We start from the raw sequence: 27,523 nt of genomic DNA on the forward strand, positions 1-27,523 counted from the left end.
GTTAGAACATGTTTCGGTTGCTGCCACTCCGGTTCAAAAGAAGATTGGCACTTCTTACAGTATGTGAGGAAATTGAAGATTTCCTACTGGACATCAATTACATGTTTATCGCAGCTGCAATGTACAAGATGAATATAAAGTGTTGTAAAACAGCTTCTAATTTGTAAGAGCACTATACAATTGTAATTACCGTATTGCATTGTATTGTAATTGTTGTCTACACCACTAATGTGTCAAAGGACCATTAGGCCAAAAAAAAAAAATTGTTGCATTGGCGTAACCCGCCCGACCCTAAAAATTCCGCCGACACCATGTTTTTTTTATTATTTTGTTTTGCTATCGACATCAAATATCTTGTTGATTGCGATCGCGATCGCACAAACCCGGAAGTGGAAACGGCTCTGCTGGGGATATCGGATGTACGAGGGAGAGATCTAGCGCCTCGCATAAGCCTTCCTTGATCAGTACGTCATCTGTTTCCAACACGGACACGTACTCTAACAAGATTTATTCAGTGTATACGTAGCATTCAGACTGCGATGTATTGTGCACAGTTTTGCCATAGGTTTCTTGTGTGGAGAACTTACACGAATCTGTATATGTGGGACTGTAATAGAGATCGCCGTGTGCGATGAAAAGATCGTACATATGGGTCAATTTGCATCTATCTTATCTAAGTCAAAATAGTAAAATATGAAGTGAAAACATTCAGGATAGGGATTTCAACATCTTTAAATTCTGTGAAGGGGTATAATTCCAGTAATATCGGCCTCATAAATGATTTGTAGAATAGATGAACACAGCACATTCGGTGCAGCAGTTGTAACTGTTTACTGAGCTGAGCACGAGTTTTACACGTAAAATGCAGGTAGCAAAAAAAAAAAAAAAAAAAAAAAAATCCGCCCGACCGACCCTACTTGAAAATCTCATGTTACGCCAATGCAACAATTTTTTTTTTTTTGGCCTTACTGGGCAAACGTAATGAACAATAAAACACATGGCATCTAAGCAATACAAAGCAAATGGGGCAGTTATGAAGATTTGCTAGGTCTATGGAAAGGTGACTTTAGATGCACATGATTGAGACGGTAATGTCAAAAATGTTTTTGTTGCAAATGTTATTCGCTTTTTCTCACTGAAATTTCTAAATGGATGTATTCATCTTATATCCAAAACGTCTTTGTGTACTTTAGCAATGTACATTAAGTCAGTTACAAATGCACACTAAGTCAGTTTTCAAGTGCGCACTCTGTTAGTTTACAAGTACAGTGCAGGCTCAATCACCGTAAACAAGTTCGTGTTCAGCTAGCTAACTAGTAGCGTACTAGTACCAGTGTGTTTGGTAGGGGCATTTCTTCGGACATCTTGGCTTCTTCAAAAGCAAGTTTGTTGCAAGTTCTGCATGTATCTGACCAGTATCAACCCATAAACTAAGGTAAATGAGAAATAAATCAAAGAACTATTTTGTAAAACACAAAGTGCACAAGTCTAAGTTTGGGATGTTTGTACAGATGCAGGTCCCTCTCGGATATACCGTCAAGTGCGCTGCATCTCCACCAATGCCCTCTCACTTGTGCATTATTTGTATGATATCACCTTTGTATGCCAGAGGAGACCCCAAGGCCAACATCTTTCCCTATACAATCACTGCACAGTAATGCACCTAGTCTTATCAATTTTATGCACTGAGTAATCTATAAGGTATGGAAAAAATGTGTGATTTCAGAATTTTAGCATCTAAACCTCACCTTTGACCCTTGAATTTTGACCCCACTACCTCAAAATTTCCAAGAGAATCATTGTCAGGCAGTATATGCATATGTACTAAATTTCATAATATCTTGAACTATTTTTGAGATATGGAGAAAAAAGTAAAATTGTAGCATTTTTACTTGACCTTTGAACTTCAATCCTCAAGGTCTTTATGGTCTGTATTTGGTAATACATGCATACACAATACACAATGTTTTAAGAAAACACATTCAGGCACTGCATGGAGGTGGGGGAAATAGTGTAATTGTAAGCTTTTTGCCCTAACCCATGATGTTGACCTTTGACTCAATGACCCATAAAGTTCCAAGAAAATCACTGACAGGCAGTACATGCATAGTATGTGGCAAGTTTCATGAAGATTCCTTGAGCCATTTCCAAGATATAGAGAAAAAAGTAAAATCTTAGCATTTTCACTTGACCTTTCACCTTTGACCCCATGGCCCAAAACCTTTCTGACAGAATCTTCACTGGATAATACATTTATAATAACACTGAGTTTCAAGAAAATACCTTCAGGCATAGCATAGATATAGGGGAAATAGTGAAATTTTGAGAATTTGACCTTGGCCTTAGATCTTATGCACCCAAACGTTTATAGGCACATCTTCATCCATTCACACATACACATACCAAATTTCAGTAGGATACCTCAAACGATGTTTCAGTTACACTGTCCACAAAATTCATTATGGACGGGAGATGGACCGACAACCCGAAAACATTATGCCTCTGGCGACACTTCGTGGCGGAGGTATAAAAACATGGACTTTCAGTTTTTAAATCAACCTGATCATTCGAGTGATCACTACAGCTTTTCTTTTATAGAAACTATCAATTGTGATATTTCTTTCAAGCATTTCTTCTGTTACTTAAACTTGAGTTTTCCAAAAGGAGAATATCTCATTTGAGTTTAAATCATTTTCAACCAGTACACTTAAATCTGTTATTCTTAATCTTCCAATTACTGCATGTCACATACTGTAGAAGTACAAATTTTTGCAGTGTGGAAATTTTCGCGCATTCGCACAACCAGAAGCTAGAATGAAAATTAAAGCATGCGAATATTTTGCATGCCATATGTTCCAGTAATTGATGTCTTGATTCCACAAAATAAAAAACATGTGAAATTCATCTTACCTGGCCAAGCACGAAAAATTAACTGCACGAAACTATCCACTTTTACAGTGAACTTAATATCATTACTAAAGACAATAAAACACCCCATTTCAAATCTAAGCCTCCCTAAAGGTTAGCAATGATATTATTTACTTCACCTTACAATCTTACAACATACTTCAGGGTTATGTGTCATTATAAGCAGCAAGGGGTAGCTGGGACAACATAAAAGCATGGGTTTCGTTTGTTACGCACTTGGAAATGAATATTTTCCTGGCATTTAACAACCTTGATAAGAGACATTGTGAAGCTATTAGAAGGGTATTTGGGAATAAGAGCAGCAATCAATTATCTACGCACCTGGAGTGGCTGGACCATTAAGCTTGCTGTGCCCAACACCTAGAGAAGGGGGTGCAATATATACTCCTGGCTGCGATGCCACAGTGTGGTGGGAGTACTCGTTCTGGGGCACCAGCACATAGCAGCTAGGATAGAGCATTCTCATGCCACCTGTATGGGGAGAGCAATTGTGGAGAGATGGAAACGTTTCATGTGGACAGACAGACAGCAGATCATGACAGATTGATGTGGGTGGACAAAGGATAAATATCACTGAAAGAAATACACAAATCATGTAACCCTCCCCTGAATATAATGTAACCTAAGTACCTACTGTGAAACCTCCAACAGCACACTACTTTCAGAAGATGATTTCACAAAATTAAATAAAAAACAACAAAATAAACAAAGAAACCCTGTGGGCAAAGCATGAGCACTCACTGAGTATCACAATTCACCTTTATGCATTCTTGCAGACTATCATGTAAGAAGAACATAGCAAACTGGGGGGGGGGGGGGAGGGGGTACGTTGGGGAGCCACAAGAGGGTATGGTGTCCATTTGCATGTTCTATCACAATGGTGATTAGAAGAACTAAATGCTAACTTGTAGACAAGGCAAGTGCCATAATGTGTCTCGCCCATTCGCGTACAAGAAATTGTACGCGAATGGGATATAACCAGGGATGAGACACAGAAAAGTTGAAAAAAGAGGAGAGAGTTTGCGAGGGAGCGTAGCGACCGAGCGGGGGGAGGGTGTGGGAGGGGGGTGTCCCCCCTTCCACGGTGAGGACTTTTTGAAATTCAAGGTATGAAAAAACTCATTTTAATGCATTTTAAAACTGAAATTTACTATTGTTATGAGGTACATTTTACAGAGAAACATTGTGATAATTGAACTCATGAATGACACTTGCAAAATCTAACAGGAAGGAAAAGTATGCTTATTCACTGTTATACCTAGGACCTACTCAAATGTGAGGCCATAATAAATCACAGTAATGTACACCCAGGTGACGTCTTGCTGGACTCAGTTCATACGGGTACAAAAAAAAAATATATATAAAATAAATCACAGCTTAGCATTGCCATTGTTGGCTGTCTTTACCTTAGTCCATTAACAGTTTACAGTGCACAGACCAGGCAAAGTACTAGTAATAGTAGTATTGCTAATCTTGGTCCATGTAGTCTAGCTAGTAGAGAATTAATCATGTATGTAAGACAGCTGAAAATAAATCATACACGCAGCTCAGCATTGTTGACCGTCTCTACGTCCATGCAACAGCTAACTTTGACCGAAAGATCGGTCTGTATCTGTCCGTCGGGGAATGTTCCGCGGAGACTGCGTCTGGCTTCACGGATCCCCTCCATAGGACAGCGTTAATGGCAAAATATAAAAGAGTCCTCCGGACAGACGGATCTTTCTGTCTAACATGCTACAGCTAACTTAATTAGACTGCCTGTAATACCTTACAGGAGGTACAAAAATTTGTAGACCCGGTTAAGTCCATAAACAGCTAATGTAGACCAAGCAAATGAAGTATTGACTGTTGGATGAAGTCCAGAATGTAAAGCGAATCCTTGCGGCGGATGATGTATCACAAGTTCCAGGTCCCGAGGAAGTCGACTGAATCGCTGGCCTAACGTGGTTAGAAGACGAAACTGGTTCTAGGAGATCAACTTCATATTCCAACCACTGCCACTTGAACTTTACTGTATTGGAGACATCTGTGTCAATATCCGCTACACGAGGGTCATCCTTATCGAAGGTCTTCATTTTCTCGTTGAAGAAAGAAATCTCACCGGTCCACAAAATCACGATGACAAATGTAGGTCACGCCAACGTAATCAGCGGGATACAAAAGCAGCGAATCGCGTAGACAGAAGATCCGTCTGTCCGGAGAACTCTTTTATATTTTGCCATAAGTTATAACGCTGTCCTCCGTATACGGAGGAGATCCGTGAAGCCAGACGCAGTCTCCGCGGAACATTCCCCGCGACGGTCAGATACAGACCGATCTTTCGGTCAACGCATCGCGCTGAATGCTAAGGCAGCATGCATGCCGAAGCTCCTTGATAGTAATGATACACGTAATACGCAGTTACAGCCTCACACACGTGTGCATCATATCACACCACACTGCAAGCTACAGTATAGTACCGTAGCTACAAGTTGATCGACACGCACGTTTCACATCCATTTCACGCATGAAACATGCAACATCGCACAGCTGCCCGCTGACAAATGCACTCATCACCATTCACACACGGCGAGATATGGTGGCTGCAAAAAAAAAAAAAAAAGAAAAAGAGGAAAATCACGGAAATTTTCCCGACTGTGTATTTTCTCCCCAGAATTTCAAAATCCGCGGAAATCCGCGGATCCGCGGAGAAATCTCATGCCTGTATAACAGATTAAAACTAGAAATGTCGCTATGGCGACTGGTATGCCTCCGCCATAATGCATGGTTCTCTTAATAGGTCTATAGTACATGTGGACAACGTGTGATAACATTTTCACAAAATTGGCAAAATATCAAAATGACAAGTTTGTCATAAATGTGTTGAATGTTCACCTTCCTTGACCTAGGTGTAATTGGATGAATAGGAGAGCATGTATTTGGAGATTTAAGAACTTTAAAGGTGCATGGTCCCGGTGTTTTAGTCAAATGCATACGAGGGCGCACGGCGCAAGTTTCCTATAGAGACCCATGCTATCGACTTCTCTTGGGCGCTTACGCTTTGGCCCACTTTCCCGAGTCCGAAGAAGTCCGATCCACTGTGTCAGTGGTCCGATCACAGTTCGACTCATGATTCGGCTCAGGGGGATGACAGCTTTAGCAAACTTCTTTTGTGATGTCATAATAAGAAGCACATACATGCACGCACCCTGGCATTACTACAGACTGCGTGATGCGCAGAGAAGACAACGAAGGCAACGTTACTTAGGAACACCTACGCGCTATACTCTTGATGACAGCTCAATTTCGGCAATCTTTGTATCAATGCTAACGGTGATCGGCAGTAGCATCAACAGCGCCATCTACACTACTGGGACTATGCCCCTTTAACTTGACTTTGATCCATTCACAAGTTTATGCACTGAGCAATTTTCAAGGTATGGAGAAAAAGTGTAATTTCTCTATTGAAAAGTAAATTGTTGCCATTTTCATCTGGCCTTTGACCCTAGAATTCATATTAAGATAATCACCACCACGCAGAACATGCACAAATATGTAGTAAGTTTCAAATTAACATTCCATTTCCTAGATAAGGAGGAAACAGTTAGTTCAGCACATTCACTTGATCTTTGACCTTTTGACCTCTGAGGCAAAAAAAAAAAAAGAAAAAAAAATTAACAGAGAATCTCTATTGGGTTATACATGCATACACCAAGTGTAAAAAAATAATAATCCTGCTGGCATTGCATAAATATGAGGGAAATAGTAAAATTTTGAAGTGTTGCCCTTGACCTTTGACCCTTGACCTTTGACCCCATGAACCCTAAATTCTCTAGATAATCACTGCCAGTCAGTACATGTATATATACTATGATCCATGAAGATACCTTGAACAATTTCCAAGGTACAGAGAAAAATGTGAAATTTTAATATTTCTACTTGACCTTTTGACCTTTAAACTTTGACCTCATGACCCCAAACTTTCACCAGAGAATCTTAATTGGGTAATACATGTATACACTAAGTTTCAAGAAAATATCTTCAGGCAATGCATAGATATGGAGGAAATAGTGAAATTCTACGTATTTGACCTTGACCTTTTGACCTTTGACCTTGAGCATGTGCATCCAAAAGTTTATAGGCACAACTTCACCCCCTAATACACATACATGCCAAGTTTCATTAGGATACCTCAAAAGGTTTTGGTAGTTACCCTGTCCACAAAATTCATACGGACGGACGGAAGGACGGACGGACGGACGGACGGACGGACGGACGGACGGACGGACGGACGGACAACCCGAAAACATAATGCCTCCGGCACCACTTCGTGGCGGAGGCATAAAAAAGAGTTATGACCCATAACAGATAAAAAGAGATATAAAAGGGTAAAAATTTATGGCAAAAAAGAAACGTGCCATTGAGATCCTATCCCCTTAGGGATTCCACCTGCCAAGTTTGGTGAAAATCGGTCATGGGGTTCTCAAGAAGAAGATGAAAATGTAAAAAGTTTACGCATGCCGGACGACGCACGCCGGACGACGCACGAAGAGTGATCGCAATAGCTCACTTGAGCCTTCGGCTCAGGTGAGCTAAAAAAGATATTTTATCATCCTAGGGATGCTACCTGCCATGTTCGGTGAAAATCAGTCATAAGATTTTAGAGAGAAGTTAAAAATGCTCAAGGTTTGACCCATCTCCTCGTGCCCCCCAATGGTCCCTGAGCCCATGCCGGATCTGCCATTAAACTTGAAACTACAGTCATCAACGTCACCAACCTAGCTCTATCTTATTTGGTTATAAAGAAGACTAGAAATATCACTTAAGGTGATTAATACCCCCGCCCCGTGACGACAGTCTTACCCAAGGAATGATCTTTCCTTGATCTTCTGCCATTTAAATGCCGTTACCATGGCAACGCAGCTTCCGACACGTCCGAAAAATATGTCTGCACATCTTCCCACCAAGACTATTGTGTGTGCCACATTTCATAAGCTTTTGTCAAAAACTGAGGAAGTAGTTCAATCCACAAGATCTTTCCTTGATCTTCCGCCATTAATATGCCGTTACCATGGCAACGCAGCTTCCGACACGTCCAAAAAATATGTCTTGCACATCTTCCCACCAAGACCAATGTGTGTGCCACATTTCATGAGCTTCAGTCGAATACAGAGGAAGTAGTTCAATCCGCAAGATCTTTCCTTGATCTTCTGCCATTTATATGCCGTTACCATGGCAACGCAGCTTCCGACACGTCCGAAAAATATGTCTTCCACATCTTCCCACCAAGATCAAGGTGTGTGCCACATTTCATAAGCTTTGGTCAAAAAACTGAGGAAGTAGTTAAATCCGCAAGATCTTTCCTTGATCTTCTGCCATTAATATGCCGTTACCATGGCAACGTACTTTCGGGTACTGTCAAAAAATGCGTCTTGCACATCTACAACCAAAGGCACACATCTGTACCAAGTTTCATGGAAATTGGGCAAAAACTGAGGAAGTAGTTTGCAACACAAAATTTTCCATCATTTTGGCTCATAATATGTGAGCTGTTACCATGGCAACATACTTTTTGTCACTGTCAAGAAATGTGTCATGCTGACCTATATCCTAAGACAAACATTCAATATGAATTCCATGAGAATTGGAAGAACACTGACGAAGCAGTTTTGCCATGAAGCATTTTGCCCTATATTTTACCAATAACATGCCGTTACCATGGCAACGCACTTTTTGCCACTGCGGAAATATGTGTCTTGCACATTAACATATTCAGATGAACATCTGTACCTAATTTCATAAAAATTGATCAAAAACTGTGGGAGGAGTTCGCGACGCAAGATTTGTACCCATTTTGGCCCATAATATGCCGTTACCATGGCAACGTACTTTTGGGTACTGTCAAAAAATACGTCTTGCACATCTACAACCCAAGGCACACATCTGTGCCAAGTTTTATGGGAATCGGTTGAAAACTGAGGAAGTAGTTCGCGACGCAAGATTTGCAACGGACCGACCGCCCGACCGCCCGACCGCCCGACCGTCCGCTGATTCCTATATACCCCCTTCAAACTTCGTTTGGCGGGGGTATAAATATTCATAAAGGGGGGAAGCTAATTCAAACAAATTGAGATCCTATTACCAAAATGGTACTACCTGCCAAGTTGGGTAAAAATCTGTCAAAGATTTTATCAAGAAAATATAACAAGGTGAAAGTTCATGCGCAGTTTTGATATAGAGTTTATCTACCATCTCTATACACAGTGAAGTAAATGATTTGCACATTTCCCAGCAAACTTGAACGTTTGTACATTTCCCAGCGCCATGTTTGCACATTTCCTGTTGATGAAATTTGCACACCTCCCAGCAAGATGTTTGCACATTTCCAGGCGTTTGCACATTTCCTGGGTTGGGCATTCTAAGGGGCCCCAAAGGGAGCATGGTGGTCAGTTGAACAAATTGAGATCCTTACCCCCTAGGCATGCTACCTACCAAATTTGGTGAAAATTCATCAAGAGGTTTTTCCGAAGAATATGAACATGTACAATTTAGGTCCCCATTGGACCCATCCCACCCACTCCTCTTGGGGGGGGGGGGGCACCCCTGATTCCACCATGAACAAACTTCAAACAACAATCATCAATGTATGGTTGGGGCACCACCTATCGACAGGGCACCTTCCCATCGACACCCAGCGTACGCATGGCTGTTTGCGTACAGAACGAAAATGTACGCGTGGGACTATGCGTAATACGCTATGAAAATGCACTGGCCTGACCAACCGATCCAAAATGAGGCGAAAGCAGGTAAGAATCTGCATTTAATCGTTATTTATTCCGGTAATAACCTAGTTGTTGCTATAAATTGTTCACACTTACGATTGAAATGCGTCAAAGAATTGATTTATGCTGTTATTTCGCCGAATTCTGCAGCATGTCGTCGCTATCCATCGAATTCTGATAGTGACGTAATAATTCTAGTGTATGTCGCTAGCGCCAGCTACGCTGGCTAGTGGTTCAAGTCCATTTTCCGAGTTATTTTAGAAGACGGGGAAAGGAGTCAGTTACGGAAAAAAAAAGAATGCAAATCTGATTTTGATTTTAAAGGAGTTTATGTATGCCTAATAGGTAAAGACTGAGTGATAGATACAATCATAGTTATTTGGTTAAAAATAACATATGGCATTCAGAATCCCGGAATTTGTTCCGTGACCTACTCAACAATACTGGTGACAGAATATTGGTTGACGAAAGGGTGACGAAAGGGTGACGATAGGGCGATGAGAGTGTGGCGAGAGGGTATAATGTGATGAGAGGTTGAGATGTCATTCTGGGGTGACTAGAATTTGTTAGAAAGAGCTTGAACATTGATGAAAAATTGTTTCACGACAGGATATTTGCAAACACACACACACACACACACACACAGGGCAAGAATAATTATTGTTGAAATCTAATGTGATTAACATGAACGTCTGATTTTTCTAATTTTCTAGCCAAATCCCCGACGTCGTCGTCGAAGGAACTACTCATCTCAAAGCTTTGAGAGAGCCCTCGCATTGGTGAAAAAGGGCGTATCAGTGATGAAAGCTGCCTTCAAATGTGGAGTCCCGAGAATCACTCTCCTGGATAGAGTAAATGGGCGCACGCAGAGCAGCAATTTATCCACGAAGCATACAATTTTGACACATGCAGATGAAGCTGCATTGGTTGACCATCTAAAGAAACTAGCATCATATGGATACGGCCTCACCAGAACACAGGTAAATATAATTTCAAACCTAAACTGACAGTCAGTATTTTTATACCAAAATAAACAAACATAAAAACATTATTTGATTTAAGAACTAAACCAAAATTTAATTCCATGTTATTTCTGTCTCTCACTTTCTACAGGTGATTCATCTTGCTACTGACATGGCAGACTCACTAGGAAGACGGCCAATAGAGATGAAAGGCAGACTTCTCTCAAAGAAGTGGTTCCAGCTCTTCATGCGTCGATGGCCTTCTTTGAATCTCACCTCTCCTCGCCGTCTTGAGATGAACCGTGCAAAGGCCACAACAAAGGAAGTGCTCAAAAACTACTTCGGTGAGCTGCAGAGAACCATGCAGAAATATGATCTCCTGGACAAGCCCCAAAACATCTACAACATAGATGAGACAAACTTTAATGCCGATCATAAACCCCCCCAAGTGGTGAGTGACAGAGGTGAAAAAAGATCAAACTCAATAACATCGCATCGGATTGGCACGACAACCATTCTGGCTTGTGGGAGTGCTATCGGCAGAGCACTCCCCCCCTTCTACATCTTCAAGGGGAAACGTAAGATATCTGATCTCATGAATGGTGCACTCCCGGGGTCGCAAATGTGCATGACAGAGAGTGGATGGAGCAATGGTGACGTCTTCAGAAACTACCTAGAACAACATTTTCTGCCATCACTCCCCCCACGACGGGTCAATGAGCACGTCATGATCTTGTACGACGGGCATACATCACATATCTCCATTCCAGTCCTTGAATTTGCCAGAGCTCATCGAATCGTGCTGTTTGTGCTGCCGGCACACACGAGCCACGTTCTACAACCACTAGATGTCGCGTGCTTCGCACCTTTGAAAAGAGCATACAGCACTGAATGTGCTAAGTTCATGCAAACACATCCCGGAGAAATGGTGACCAGATACGACATCGCCCGTCTCTCCTCGTCAGCCTACCTAAGAGCTATGGGACCAGAAAACTTGAAATCGGCATTCAGGAAATCAGGGGTCTGGCCATTGAATCCAAAAGCCGTAGGAATGGAGGAAGCCACAAGACCAAGCTTGTTAGTGACTCCAACAAGAAAGGAAGCAAGCGCCCCACAACATCAGGTCGGACCCATGGGTGACGCCAGACAGACAACACAACAAACGTCTGCAGAAAGCTTTCTGTCGTCAAAAACACCAAGCCCACCCCAGCAGCAGGCAGAAAAGGGGACTCAGAGGAGGGTCACTGTCCACTTCCGGCCATCGGGTGTGTGTGTGTCAGAGGATAGGATCTTCCTCAAGATCTGCAAGGCAAAAAACAAGGGAAAGGAAAGACCCACACAAAAGAAGACATGCCCGACAGATCAACCTGGACCATCAGGAATTTCAACAAAGTCAACAAGGAGGCTCTTTTCCGATCCCTCAGTTACAGACAGCGAGGACATGGAGGAAGATGACAACCCATGCTGTGTTTGCGGGAGGAATACGCCACCACATCCATCGCGGGACCATCTAGAATTCTACTCATGGGTCGCCTGTGACGAGAGTGGATGTTCTCATTGGGTACACCAGAAATACTGCACAGCATCCAACAAAATGTATGGCAAAAATGACACCTACAAATGCCCATGCCATTGAAAAAAAAAGAAAAGATTATCTTGGCATGATAATACATCAGGAGAAATATTGAAAACAGATGTGTTTTGTCTTTTATTTGCACTATGACTCTAATCATCAGTGATCATGACTGTAATTGGTTTTTATGTGTTGAAAGTGCGCTTGTTGATGGTTATGTTTGTTGGCTGTGATCTTACCATGTCAAAGAAATTAATGTATCAAAATAACAAGAGATATAAACAAATTAATGTTTATATCGATCGGCCACACATAATATCAAAATTGCTAAATGAAACATACAAACATATATTCAAAGTGAATAAAGGACAAAAGATATATAACAGCAAAGAATGACATTAACAACTTCACTACATTCCATCAGTTAAAAGGAAGCACTTTATTTTCAAAGGTTAATGGCAGAGGTTTTATTCTCTTTTTTTTTGTATAGGTTGAAAAAAAAAGAAATATACTAAATGTATTATCAGATCATAGAACTGATGCAGAAATTTAAATTTCACATCTTATAATAATTTAAACGTCTACAATACAAATAAATGATAAATAACTTCTTAAAAATAAAAATGTAATTGTATTTAAACGAAGAGACAAAGAAAAAAAATCATAAACAAGAAAGCAAACTAAACTAAACACAAGTTTACAAACACGGTTCTGTGTGTATGACAGCGAAATGCAATGCACGTGTATTACCTATAGAGGGCGGGGTGTCGATGGCAAGGTTCCCTTTTCAGCCGCGCAAAGAAACCAGACATCGCGTACTGAAACGGCGATATTTCACTACGGAGACTCACAATCATCGGGGCGGTCACGGGATTCGAAACTGCGGTATTTACGGCATATCTGAGGCACGGCTCAGGTAAACTGGTTTTATACTTTTGGAATAAACGAGCTACAGATCCTTAGGGTGTCGATAGGTGGTACCCCCAACCCTACTACTAGTAACTCATTATTTAATATTGGGGGGGGGGGGGTGGGTGGGACCCCCTGCCCCCCAAGTAGGGCAGGGTGCCCATTTGAAGGAATGGAGATCCTATCCCCCTAGGGATGCTACCTGCCAAGTTTGGAGAAAATTCATCACGGGGTTTTCAAGAAGAAGATGAAAATGTACAATTTAGGCCCCAACTAGGACTCCTCCCACCCCTTCCCCTGGGTGCGAAGAGGGGCACCCCTGAGTCTGCTATGAACAAACTTGAAACTACAGTCATCAATGTACTAACACATAGTATTAACTTAGCTCTCCACTTGCTCTACCACTTTTGATCTAGAGAAGAAGATTTTTTTAAGATTCCCTAATTTGGGGATGCGGGGGGGGGGGGGCATGGTGCCCATTTGAACAAGTCGAGATCCTATCCTCCTAGGATGCTACCTACAAAGTTCAGTGAAAATCGTTCATGGGATTTTCAAGCAGATAAAAAGTTTGCGCATGATGCACGATGTACGCCGAACGTTGGACGAAGAGCGATCGCAATAGCTCACCTGAGCCTTTGGCTCAGGTAAGCTAAAAATGGACGGAATGTCGCTGTTTTTTCTCAATATCTGGGATGGATGGATGGATAACCCGATAACATAAATGCATTTAAACAGATGTACACAAGATAAATTCATTCGTATGTAGACAATGTGCATGTATATGTGCTCTACACAACTAGTGAAGCATCATAATATGCAGTCGTTTCTATCACCTCCTTCTCCCATGTTTAGCATTTGTCACTTACCTCCAGTACTGTAGGTGTGCATACGGTTGCATGTCATGGTCGTTATACCCATAACACGATTAAATGGGCCTGTCAGCACAGAGCTATAAGATGTTACTCAGCATGCATGGCCGATCCACCATATCCCCACCTCCCTTCCCCCCCCCCCCCCCCCCCCCCCCCCCCCAGGCTAGCAGCTCTTTTAATGCATCATAGGCCAGGGGCTGCAATGCACATACATGTACACTGTACTGTTACAGCATCATTCACCAAAGCTTTCTCAATTCAAACACATTGTTCCTGTGTGTTGTACTCTGTTCCACAGCGCCATGAGTATCTTTTTACTTTAGGTAGAATGAGCGCTTTATAAGAGTCTCTCTATTATCATCATTATTATTATTATTATCCAAAAGCACAATAATCAGACATGCATAGCGAAAATGCTGCAAGAAAGAAATATGGCATTACACTGACATTCTCCATGTACATGTATAACCAGCAGAGACACACAGAATAATGGAAAATCCTGATGTAGAGATCAAATCAAATTTATAATATATGAATTACAATTGCTTACATGCAACACTTATGCTGCTGCCATTGATACAAGAGCTTGATTATCACCTTACCAGCATGTTATCTTCTACTGGCACATTGTGATTATTATTATTATTATCATCATCATCATTACTACTACTACTACTACTATTTCAATAACTTATTATCATTATCACTACTGCTACTACTACTACTACTGCTACTACTACTATTACTAATGTATCTGACTTCACATTTTACTGCCCAACTTTTTCATGACACCGTATTTCTTAGCCCATTTGACACGAGTGCTTCAAATATAGGTTCAATTGGCTGCTTGTGTAAGATGTTGACAGTGACTCCTGGAAATACACACGTAGAACATACACTGTAAAGAGCAACAGACCATATTTCAGATATTTCAGTCCTTTTAATTTCTGAATTGAATTAAATCATCACAGAGCAGTTGTCTGTGCTTTATTGCTGTAAGTCTAACAAACTCCCTCAATTGCATAATTTCTCTTCTGACAAACATGTTTTCACACTGAGAGAGATCTTCAGTGACAAGAGCAGAATATTTAAAGTACCTTGCTGATATGCTGTTGATGGAATGCTATTCATTATCCATTGCTTTGGCAGCTAACACGGGGGGCAAACAAATTTAACCTATCCATATAATGGAACATCAGAGGCCTGCAAGACGATATTGGAGAAACTGTCACTGCATGATTTCTGAAGTAACAACAGTGCACCGGAAGACAAGCATACCTTGTCACTGGCATGCTTAAAAGCAGGAATAAGGAGTCATGAGTAAGAAAGATGTCACAATACTAAAAGATATTAAAAATACGAAAGATTCGATTCCATTCACGGAGCTAAGCCCATTCATTGTAATCACAAGACAGATATAGTAAGTGACAGGAAATGGAAGCAGAGAATCACAGATTTACTATAAAACTAGAAATTATGGCATGCATGAAACTTTCGTGAATTTACGCGAGGAGGCAAGTTAAGCAAAAGTAAAATGCATGCAAAAGTTTTGGTCTCCACAAAAAAGGGGGGGGGGGAGAGGAGGGGCATGATGCCTGTTTGAACAAATTATAATCCCATCTCCCTAGAGATATTACCTGCCAAGTTTGGTGAAAAACTGTCATGGGGTTTTCTAGAAGAAGCTAAAAATGCAATTAAAAATCTCAATAAATGACTTAGTGCCTACCATAATTGTGAACCCACAGAAGAGCTTTCTTTCATCCTGATTTCTAAGCATAGTGTACAAACAAGTGGACAGTCAGAAACCTTCAGTTAGGCTGTGGAAGTATTACACAGCTAAGTGAAAAAGCTTACCAACAAGGACCTCAACCACTGCCGGTACAGTATTTTCATCCTCTTCATCCCTGTAACCCCTGTGGTGGTGATGATGGTGATGATTGCTGTGACGATCATAGTCTCCCCGGGCCATTTGGTGAGGCTTTACTGGGTAAAAAACAGACCATTCATCGAGGAAGCGAGAGGCCACCTGGTGACTTGACTTGTATGCCTGGCCCGTCAGAACACCGCTAAGTCCATAGGGGGTAAGAATCACTGTCATAGAAACAACATACATGGAAGTTTGGAAGAAACATACAGTGGAAAAACATACACAAATGACCATGTTGTAATCAAGTTTATAATTCTCTTTGGATTGCCACCAAACTCTTCTAACTTCATCTACGAAGGCTGTGTTCAAGGCTTTCCAGACTAGGTGCCACCGAGTCTACAGACAAGCAATGAAAAGTGAATGAAACTACACACACACACACACACACACACACACACACACACACACACACATGTAAGCACACACACATGTAAATAGACACAAACATGCACTAACAATGCATGTTTATTTGCAAACTATAATATAGACAGTTTCTGCAATGTATTACAATCAAGGGATGTTTCTCTTCTTACAGCTTAGTAATGAAGCATTTTGAACATTCACCTGAGCCCTCCCAATAAGCTCCATACTTAAGGCAGGAATGGGCTGAGTTGTTGCTACATAGGGCAAGCCTCTGGAAAGCTCTGTGGTTGTTAAGGACAACTTTTGCGAACAAACGTGTATAAAATCTGAATACATTACAGAATCTGTCTATTCATTGAAACTCAATCTTTTAGTTGACTGCACTGAACAGAATAAAATTGAATCAGTAGAGCACTGAGTTCTGAATTTCAAAAGGTTTCTAAGAAATGATGACATCACTTACAATCACATGAGCAAACTGGATGAGGTGATGTAATTGCCTTAAATTCTTCCTTATTCCTGCATACAAATTTTCAAGAAAATTCCTTTTGAAAAACAAATTAATTCATATAGACGAATACTCTACTCACAGACTTGCAATGCTTTAGCAATTATATTGTTCTAATGGGGGAGGGGGTAAAGTCATTAAGTTACCTAAAACTCAGTCAATTTGACTGCAGAGCACAATCTACTGGGATGTCTTCTCTTCCAAAGCAATCACTTTATTCAGCTAAAAGTGCATGGCCTTAGATTTGTTCACCAGTACAACGTACGTGTAGCTCTACCACTGACCTCCAGGAATGACTTAGAATTCTCCCTTGCTCACGGGAGATATCTTCAAATTCATTTCAATTGTACAAATGTATACCAGGTCTACAGAACATTTTGCTTATGTGAGACAACCGTTTCACACATTTGGCAGATAATCACTATCAGGTAATACACCAACTTCTATGACAATATTTGAAGCCACTTTTAAAATATAATGGACAAAAATATTGACATTTTTGTATTTTCTCTTGACCTCTGACCCCTTGACCTAAATCTTTCCCTACAGAATCATTGTGCAGTAATGCGTGTGAATTGTATACCAAGTTTAACCTGTTGAGGACAGGCTGATTTTGCTATAACACACGTTTCCCATAGACACCTGCCTGAGTATACTCGGGACTAGTCTTCAATGGGTTAACTAAGCACATTACATTCATTCGTACATTGATTCACTTCATTGAGCTGTATGGACAATACTGTATTTTCAACAGTAATTAGCTGAGCTTTAGCATTCTAATCTGAGCTACCGCTGACCCCTGACCTTTGGCCTCATAACCTAAAACTTTCTAAAAGAATCATTAACCAGGCATGCATGAGCATGTAATAAATTTCATGAAGATACCAAGCCATTTCCAAGATGTGGAGAAAAACATGAAATTCTGGCATCATTTGACCTCTGATCACATGGCCTAAATTATCTCTAGAGCATCTTTACTTGATAATACATACAAGAATTATGTTTCATGAAAATACCCCAGGCATTGTAGAGATATGGGAGGAAACTGTGAAATTTTACAATTCCTTGAGCATGTGTGCCCAAAAGTTAACAGGCATATGGATCATTTGGATACCTTAAATGTTATACCTTAAAAAATTGTCCTGCACAACTTTGCTTCATGTTCAACAAGTAAACCGATTTTGATTTGAACTATTTACATCTATAACAGATCAACCGCCCTTCCATCTGACCACATGCCCCTTGGACCTCACTCTAACTCATAACCCCTTACAACTTCATTTGACGGGGGTTATTATCGTTATGAGATCTGGGACAGACAGACAACCTGACAACATGATACTTCCTGCACCCTTTCTGGCTCAGGTATCAAAATGAAACTTCAAGTGCCAAGGCCTCTTTTGTTTTTCACACAATCATCATCCCTCGTCTTTCACAGAAAGAAAATGAATTTACTTTCCCTTCTAATGTGGACCTTGACATTGGGGTCCCAGCAGCATTTCTTGTTTGTTCATTCAACTTACCAGGGAAAGCTGTGGCAGAGCCCTGGGCAATGGCCAAGTGATCAGCTCCCAATCTGCATACAGGCTGGTGCAAGCTCACTTCCACATTGCTGCAAACTGTCTTTTCTCCGTGCAGAAAGAAAGAGAAGCTCACAGAGTGGTGATCACTGTAAAATGCGAAGTGGGAAATTACAATATCATTTAATAGACAAGGATTAAAAATGCTGCGAAATGAAACATAAGAAGATCTTTAAAGGGCAAGTTCAAACTATCACACACCTTACCAGGGATCTCGCTAGTGTATATCACCCTTGTCAGCCCCGACAAGCGTGAGCTTTGAAGAGACAATTACTGACAAGCGTAAAACTTGCCGACAAGGGTGATACCATGCTTGAACTTGCTTGGGCGAGCTCAGTGCGGACGAAGTTCAGAATGCCCACCCGGTCCGGGCCTTTTCTTCTTTTGATTATCTGGCCAGAAAAGAAGCTAGAATTTGAAAGGAGCAGCAGTTTACAAGCGCACAAAATTATCCACACAGATCGCAACAACGCGGCTCTACATACACACCACACACTGGCTCACAAGATCTGATTCGGGATCCACACACACAGCAGTTCGCATGAACTTGCACAGCCACAGACAGCCACCTGCCTTGGCCCGCCACTCGAGTCTTGTGTGTGTGATGTGCATGTGAGAGGGAGAGAGAGGACGGAAAGAGCTAGACCGACGGAGAGTGAGGCCAAGGAAGGCTGACATGCGCGCGCTTGTTGTCATGCTCGTTGTCGGGTTACGCAAAAACAGAGGAGCGATATGTAATGCATGCCCAATACCTTCGCCAAAGTAGGTTGTATTTTTTTATGCTTTGGTTTGTTTGTATGCTTGTCTGCCTGTCTGTCTCTCTCTTCGCAAAATAACTCAAAAGTTGTGAATAGATAATGATAACATTTTCAGGAACAGTTGGTTGGTAATGGCGCAAGGAACAGACAGCCGGGGATCCACTGTCAGGATCCAGGATTTTTTTTTTCATTTTTTTTTTTGTATTTTAAAAAGGATTTATATCAATTCTACTCTAAAAAAAATATTTATTAGTGGAAACTTGAGCAAAGAAAATTGGATTCCATCGGGATTCGAACCCGAGACCTCCACATTGCTAGCCTGGTGCTCTACCGACAGAGCTATAGACCGATTCAAGCGACTGTTCATGGAAGTGCGCCCTCTTAAGGTGACGCCATAACTGGGGGCCAAACAGGCCGGGTCGGCAAGCGCCCTGCGTGCGTGGCAAGGGTGCCAGCGGCAGCCAGTGCTTTTACCACCCAGCGCCAGCCGCCCAGCTAGCTATCTCTGGCGCTGGCAGCGATCGACGCATCTGGCTTTGTGACAACTAGAGACTACATTTTTTTTTTTGCTAGCTAATTAAAAATAAATAAAATTAAACAATTTATACCGACTATGAGCAAATGGGTAGATGACATACGGCTGTAGCCAAAACTTGAATTTCAAGGTAAATATCAGTACGACCCGTGAATGTTTGTAGACTCTATTTCTTTGACGAGACTTGGGTACTCGCGTGTAAGCCCCGTATATTCACACATTTGTGTAAGAGAATAAAAACCGCTGGGGAGAATTACTGCTAGGCGCAGGCAGACATCTTGCTCATAAGCCTACAATGTAGGCTGTTGACAAGTTAACTGATATAATTAAAGGACAAGTCCACCTTCATAGACATGTGGGTTGAGTGAATGCAGCAATATTAGTAGAACACATCAATGAGAGTTTGAGGAAAATCGGACAATCCGTTCAAGAGTTATGAATTTTGGAAGTTTCTGCTTAGTAACGGCTGGATGAGAAGACTACTATAGCTTGTGATGTCATATGAGTACAACTAGATAAAGAAAGTATAAAGAAAATTCAAGATATTCTCACTTTTCTCACATATTAAAAGAACGCTCGACTTCTCTCGTTCAGAAGTCAGGGGGAATAATATTACCCTTAACATACGTCAGTAACAAGTCGAAGAAATGTGCACTTTATTCAAAAAGTCAAGTTTTGTGAAATTCTCTTTTTATTTTCCTTATATCGTTGTACGCATGTGACATCATACACTGTAGTAGTCTTCTTTTCCAGCAGTGACTGCGTAGATACTTAAAATATTCGTAACTTTTGAACGGATTGTCCAGTTTTCCTCAAACTTTCACTGATGTGTTCTACTAATATTGCTCCATTCTCTCAATCCTTATGTATATGAAGGTGAACTTGTCCTTTAAATACAAAGAATGAATAAGAATCTTGAGCTAGATATGGCGCAACAAATTGCAAGCTATCAGTTAACTTAACCTTTGCAGGGCAGGCTTTTGCCTTTACTCGGGAGTGTCGGGCCAGCAGGGTAGAATCTGTCTAATGTTAGATCTTGTCTAGAAATCTAGGCAAGAGTCCAGACTAGATCTAGACCTATTGACTTCTAGAACCCTACATCCTATATCATTTTCGGTTGTCGATAACTTCAGGCAAGCCTAACTAAGTAAACCAATCGGAATATAAATCTAGGCGTTTCTAAGCCGTATATGCCTAAACTTAAGTTACGACTACGTCGCCTGATGTCTACAACCAAAACTTCTACTGTTTTAGGTCTAAGTAACCTTGCATAACATCACACTAATGCCTAATATCATAATCTACAAAAGTGATTTTTAAATCATACTTTCTTAGTACGATTATGAAACGGATGTTTGCCACCATCCATGGTTTGATATTTATATGTATCACTTATAAATCAAGGTCAAATTCAGAGTTCCAGGCCAAAATTGAATAGGCCTATGGTCAATTCAGTGCTGAACATTGAAGAAGTGAAAACAATATAAGAATTTAACGCATCTTGAAACATTTATTTAGCTGTAGTGTAGGCTGTAAAATGTTTGTCATAATAATAAAGTCTAGCCAGGAAGTGTATTCTAACTTTGGCAAGTAGGACACCAAGGATAAGAAAAAAAAATCAGTGAATTATCAAATTCTTTGATCTAAACTGTCTTCTAAGATGAACAACATATTTTACGAATATGCAGTGATAACCTAATTAAATAGAGAATCTAGTAGACATAGTTTGTTTCGAAATCTGTGCATTTTTATACCGTTGTATTATTGTTTTTAATTTTGCCTTAATTATCATGCATCAGCGGTGTCTGAATTTCACACACTGCCGTGCAGCTTCCATTTCCATTTTTTCCGTTATTTATGCACCCAACAACTGCACAATGTGTTTTCGTGATCCTTCCTTTGAAGCTTTCAAAGTAGATCAATATGTCTGAATCACTCAATTTGTCCAAAAGAGAAGCATTAAAAGCCGCTGAATGACTTTTCCACAGTGAGTAAACAATCACAATATTAGCGCGGCGCAGCGGCCGCGCCCGGCTAACTATGTGCGATGGGTACGCTAGGCTGCTGAGCTGCAAGTGCAACTCGCTGGGTAGCTAGCTCGCTGGAAGCCCCCGTTGGGCCCCCACTAGAAAGCCCTACAAATGTAGTTCAGTGTTCGTCGCAGAAACCCTCTATTCTAATGAAAATTGCATATTCCATCAACTTGATACTGACATATGTTAAGGGTAGCAATTATTCCCCCTGCTTTCTGAAAGTGGTTAGTGAAGTGCTCTTTCATTATGCTAGAAAAGTGGATTTTTGTGAAATTTCTTTATATTTTCATTATGTCTTATGAAATATGAAAGAGCATGTAATTCCATGAGAAATTCAACTTTTCTTTGATGAAAATTGGTTTTGAAATGGCTGAGATATCCAAAACAGAGCGATTCTAATAAAGTGTGGGACCCACCTTTTATTGCGATCGCTTTGTTTTACTTTGTTTTTGGATGTTTCAATCATTCCAAACCCGATTTCCATCAAATAAATTTTGAATTCCTCTTAAAATGGTATACTCTGTACTATTATATAAGTGTTTTCCTGGTATCTCGCAAAAAGTTAAAAGCCAAATTCTCATCTCCACCAATACTGTACTATCCCTATAACCTATAGTAGTCTCCTCATCAAGCGGTTCCAACACCAAAACTTTAAAAATTCATAACTTTTGCATCGATTGTCCGATTTTCCTCAAACTTTGACTGATGTGTTCTACTAATATTGCTGCTTTCACTCAATCCACATTGCTCTTGGGGTTTGGGTTCCCTTTAATACACTTTACCAAACTCAAAGGGAAAGCATAGTTCTCATACGCCTGCAGAAATGGTTAATTTTTGCTTTAAAATGTACAGATATGCATAAGAAATGTGTGAAACAATGCTGTAATGACATGTTTACAGTTGAGTAGCAACGAAAATGTGAAATATTAGCCATAATGATTTGCCGGAAGAACTACATTCTTAGAGCATAATTGATCCTGATTACTATTCAGTGATTACCAATACTGAATAAATCAACAAATCAGGCCACAGCAGTATCCAATGATTTTTCACATTAGCGAGAATGGCGTGCAGCCTGCTGGGAAATATGATTGCTACTGTAGGGCATGATCAATCATCACGTATTACCCACTCGTGAATGGGGAGGGCTTTTCAGGTACGTTTCATACTTTTGGTACCACAATACTCCTAAACAACTCATTATCCTGGTAAATCCTGGCAAATCGTGTCAGCCAGACAAGGTTCTCAGTAGACCCTTCTGATATACTGCACACTACTTCCAAATGGTGGAAAATATATTTTGAGCCCTTTTGAGAACTACATTTTGCCTTTATCTGTATGGAACAGATGCTTCCTTAGTCAGGAAGAAATGACAGATCTATGGAGGAGTTTGTCTCATCATAATGAAAAGTAGCAGTTTCATCATTTGGTTGGAAAATATTAATGGATGGTCTCACTGCTCCTAATCTGGCAAGTCTGTTTGTGGATAAAGATACCCTGTCTGATATTCCAGCAATTCACCTGGATTAAATTTGTTATAGGCTACATGTGTGTATACTTATCAAGAGATTAAAAGCCTGATATTCACTACTGAAAGTAAGATGCTACATTTCAAGTGCTTGCCCGACTGCCTGTGGCAAGTGAAAATCAAAGTCGGGCAAGTATTTTGGAACAGGATAAAATGCTTGCACAAATTGGACAACCAAAAAGTTTTAAAGCGACCTTTTTTTCACTTCTCCCCCTACAAACTCATGAAGTCAACCCTACAGAAGTCCAAATATAATCCTGTTTAGTGATGCAATGCACTTTAATAATAATAATAATAATAATAATAGTGGCTACTTATGTAGCGCACAGGTCCACTTTTCAGTGCTCATGGCGCTTCAAAAATGAAAAGATATATATTTACATGCATATACATATTCAAACATTTCAACAAATAAGAAAATGGTAAACAAAAACAAATATATACCAAATAAAGAATACAACATATACCAAATAAAAATACAATATCGATCCAATATTAATGACATACAGCAATTACAGTCCTCAGTATGAAAGGAACAGATAAGTTTTAAGTTTGGATTTGAATGACTCTGTCGATGACAGTTCCCTTAACTGAAGAGGTAACTGATTCCACAATTTTGGTCCCATAACGGAAAAAGCACGATCACCATACCCATGTTTTACTCTGGGTGTTTGGAGTAAGAATGCATCTGATGATGAACGTAGCCTTCGTGTCGGATTGTATTTTTGAACAGAATTACTTATGTATATTGGGGAAAAAGAATGAACTGAATGATGTACTAATAACAGAATCTTGAAAATAATCCTTTTTTCTACAGGTAACCAATGTAAGGAACAGAGAACTGGTGACATGGAATCAAACTTATTAGTAAAAGTTAACAATCGGGCAGCAGAATTTTGCAACCGTTGAAGTTTTGTGACATCTTTTTTTGAAAGATTACACAACAATGAATTCGAAAAATCCAACCGAGAAGAAATCAAAGCATAAATAAGTATCTCAGCTGCAGATTTAGACAAATATTTCCTTATGAAACTTAAATTACGCAACTGATATCGAACATTCCGCTGAATATGAGTTATGACTTCGAAATGACATTTCCTGATCAAATGTGACACCTAAATTACGGGCTGTTTTCGACGGAGTAATGCAAGTGCTACCGATGTTGACATAACATGACTGATAATCAACTTTGCTTAACATATGTTTTGATCCCAATAACAGAAACTCAGATTTATCATCATTTAGTTTAAGGCCATTGGATGTAAGCCAGATTTTCAGGTCTTGCAAACATGCTTCGAGTTTTGCAATGGCGGATGACAATGAAGACACAGTGGGTTTAAAAGACAAATATAGTTGTATATCATACGCATAACAATGATAACTAATACAATGCTTGCGAAATACTTCACTAATTGGTTGCATATACAGAGAAAAAAGCAGCGGGCCTCCAACAGAACCTTGAGGTACACCAAACTTTGTCATAGTTTTACAAGAGGTAGAATCACCAATTCTGACATAATGAGATCGATCACATAAGTAGGATATAAACCAATCAAGAACAGTTCCTTTGATGCCCAAATATCTCAGTCGTTGAATCAGAATAGCATGATCGACTGTGTCAAAAGCTGAGCTCATATCAAGCATGATAAGAGCAGTGATGTTACCAGTATCTAATTCTCTGAACACAATATCTGATAAGTTGACTAACAGTGTTTCTACACTATGACCAGGCTTGTACGCAGATTGAAATGAATCAAGCAATTCATTATCTTGCAGATACATCGTCAGTTGTGAGAAAACAACCTTTTCAAGCAATTTACTTAAATAAGGTAAATTTGAAATTGGGTGGTAATTTTTTAGACACTCCTGATCTAAGCCTGCTTTTTTCAAAGTTGGATGAATAACTGCTTTTTTACACACCTGTGGAACTACACCTAATCTCAGGCTAGCATTTATGATTCTTGTGATAACGGGTGCTAAAACTCTGCCACACTTCTTAACCAAATCTGTTGGGATTGGATCAAGTTCACATGATTTGTTAGGTGAGTTCTTAATAAGCTTTTCTATCTCATTAACAGTGACAGACTGAAACTCACTCAATTCTGACTTGACTTCACTTTAAAGGACAAGTTCACCTTCATTAACATAAGGATTAAGAGAATGTAGCAATATCAGTAAAACACATTATTGAAAGTTTGAGGAAAATCGGACAATCCGTTCAAAAGTTATGAATTTTTTAAGTTTTTGTGCAGTCACCGCTGGATGAGAAGACTACTGCAGTGTATGATGTCACATGCGTACAACAATATAAGGAAAATACAAAGAGAATTTCACCAAATTTCATCTTTTGAAAAAAGTACACATTCCCTTGACTCGTTACTGACATATGTTATGGGTAATATTATTCTCATTGCCTGTAGAAAGAGGCAAGTCAAGTGCTCTTTTATTATGGGAAAAAAGTGAAAATATGTTGAATTTTCTTCACATTTTCTTTATACTGTTGTACTCATATGACATCACGAGCCTTAGTAGTCTTCTCATCCAGCGGTTCCAACACAAAAGTTTTAAAAATTAATAACTTTTGCATCGATTGTGCGATTTTCCTCAAACTTTCACTGATGTGCTCTACTAATATTGCTGCATTCTCTTAATCCTTATGTTAATGAAGGTGAACTTGTCCTTTAAATTCATTTTCTTTTCAGCAACTTTCCAACATTTTAGTGTAGACAAGAACTTTCACAGGCATTTAAATTTCGCGAATCTTGGCTCTCCCTAAATTCGCGAAATCAAAATGCATGCGAACATTCCTCATTTTACAGTAGTTACTTTGATGCATGACTGTAATGCAGATGGAGATCTGGAAGACAGGTAATTTGGGCTGCATTTGTAAGATTTTGCATGCCGAGAATCACTGTTTTGAAACACTGATTCGGAACACTGATTTGAAAGACAGTTTTGTCAGAACAGCATTTACAAGATTTTTTCCCCCGAGCGTGTTGGGGCTCTCTCGGACTGTGCCATTACGCAGCTCATTCTGCGCAGTTTGTTCCTCAGCAAAAGGTCCAACAGGGCGCGCGCTTTTCGATTGCTATATCGAGCTGAGCAGAGCTAGCTGAGCTATTGCAATTGCACTGTAGGGCCTACTGTGAGCTAGCTGAGCTGAAGACTATACTATACAGACTGTGCATGTGTCGTCGTCCGGCCCTACCATGGCAAGAATTCATGATATGTGTATTTCTATGATGTCCATTCAGCGATTAATGATGCTGGTCGTGATGGTGGACAACTGGTACCCATTCCAGTGTACACAAGAATGACCAGAGAAGTCGTCTTCCTCCACGCCACTCATGGTAAAGTTTTCACTGCAGTGCATTGCACTGCGTATAATATCGATATATATCGCATATTGTGGTGCGCCGTTTTTGGCCGACCCAGAAGCACATTCTGCGCAAGGCAATTGTGACGTCATTTAAGAGAGGTGAACTCTTTCGAGTATGCAGAATATCACATTACATGTACATCATATAATTTGTCTCTTATTAACATCTACAGGCCTCCTTACTCAGAATCACATCCGGTATCTGTCTCCAGTTTTGTATCAGAATTTAATAGTTATATTCAAAGTCATGTGCTGTCTAATGTTCCTGTTCTAGTTACCGATGGTAGAAAAGACTGTGGTCTTGCGACCTAAGACATCCTGGCTAACTGATGCTATATTAGAAAAGAAATGCAGAAAGAGGAAAGCTGAGAAACGTTGGTGGAAGTCAAGATCTCAAAAAGACTGGAAAAATTATGTGTCACTTCGAAACTCTTACAATTTCTTATTGTTTGAGGCATGCAAAACTCACAACAAAGACCGTGTCTGAACACAGGGAAAACACCAAAGCACTGTTTGATATTGTGAAGGGTCTTGTGAATATGTCAAACAAGCAACCAGTGATTCCATGTAATACGGATAGAACAATTTTTGTCAATGACTTAGGCAATTATTTCTTGGATAAAGTTAAGAAAATTCATAATGACATAGAATCAAAACTCATGAATGTGAACAAATTTATCATTGATGAAGTTCCATTTGATTAAAAGATTGTAGATTTCAAAATTTTTAAAGAATTGTCTGAGAATGATGTTGAGAAATTGATCATGAAACTTAGTAAGAAGTCTTGTCCATTGGACCCATTACCCACAAAGTTACTGATGAAATATCTAGATGTATTATTGCCTGTCATAACATCAATGATCAATGTATCTCTGCCAACAGGGTAATTCCCTGCTCTGTGGAAGGT

The 27,523-nt window shown here is 40.1% G+C and overlaps 2 protein-coding genes across 3 annotated transcripts in view; one reads left to right on the forward strand and one right to left on the reverse strand.

The window, feature by feature from the left end:
- Window positions 1–27,523, reverse strand: part of LOC139730518 (mediator of RNA polymerase II transcription subunit 13-like) — a 180,895-nt gene that overhangs the window by 23,297 nt on the left and 130,075 nt on the right. For both annotated transcript variants that reach the window (XM_071641364.1, XM_071641363.1), the window contains exons 5-7: window positions 18,327–18,472; window positions 15,860–16,096; window positions 3,250–3,399 (exon numbers count right to left, since the gene is read on the reverse strand). In XM_071641364.1, the coding sequence (XP_071497465.1) occupies window positions 3,250–3,399; window positions 15,860–16,096; window positions 18,327–18,472 (533 nt within the window). The remainder of the gene's footprint in view (window positions 1–3,249; window positions 3,400–15,859; window positions 16,097–18,326; window positions 18,473–27,523) is intronic.
- LOC139730516 (uncharacterized) lies at window positions 9,699–12,287 on the forward strand. The gene is made up of 3 exons (XM_071641361.1): window positions 9,699–9,713; window positions 10,403–10,669; window positions 10,803–12,287. Exons 1-3 carry the CDS (start codon window positions 9,699–9,701, stop codon window positions 12,285–12,287), a joined length of 1,767 nt encoding a protein of 588 aa, XP_071497462.1.

Source organism: Diadema antillarum, unplaced genomic scaffold (genome assembly GCF_040938485.1).
Source record: "Diadema antillarum isolate AM-2024a unplaced genomic scaffold, OU_Dant_1.0 seq00000320_RagTag, whole genome shotgun sequence".
Classification (NCBI taxonomy): domain Eukaryota; kingdom Metazoa; phylum Echinodermata; class Echinoidea; order Diadematoida; family Diadematidae; genus Diadema; species Diadema antillarum.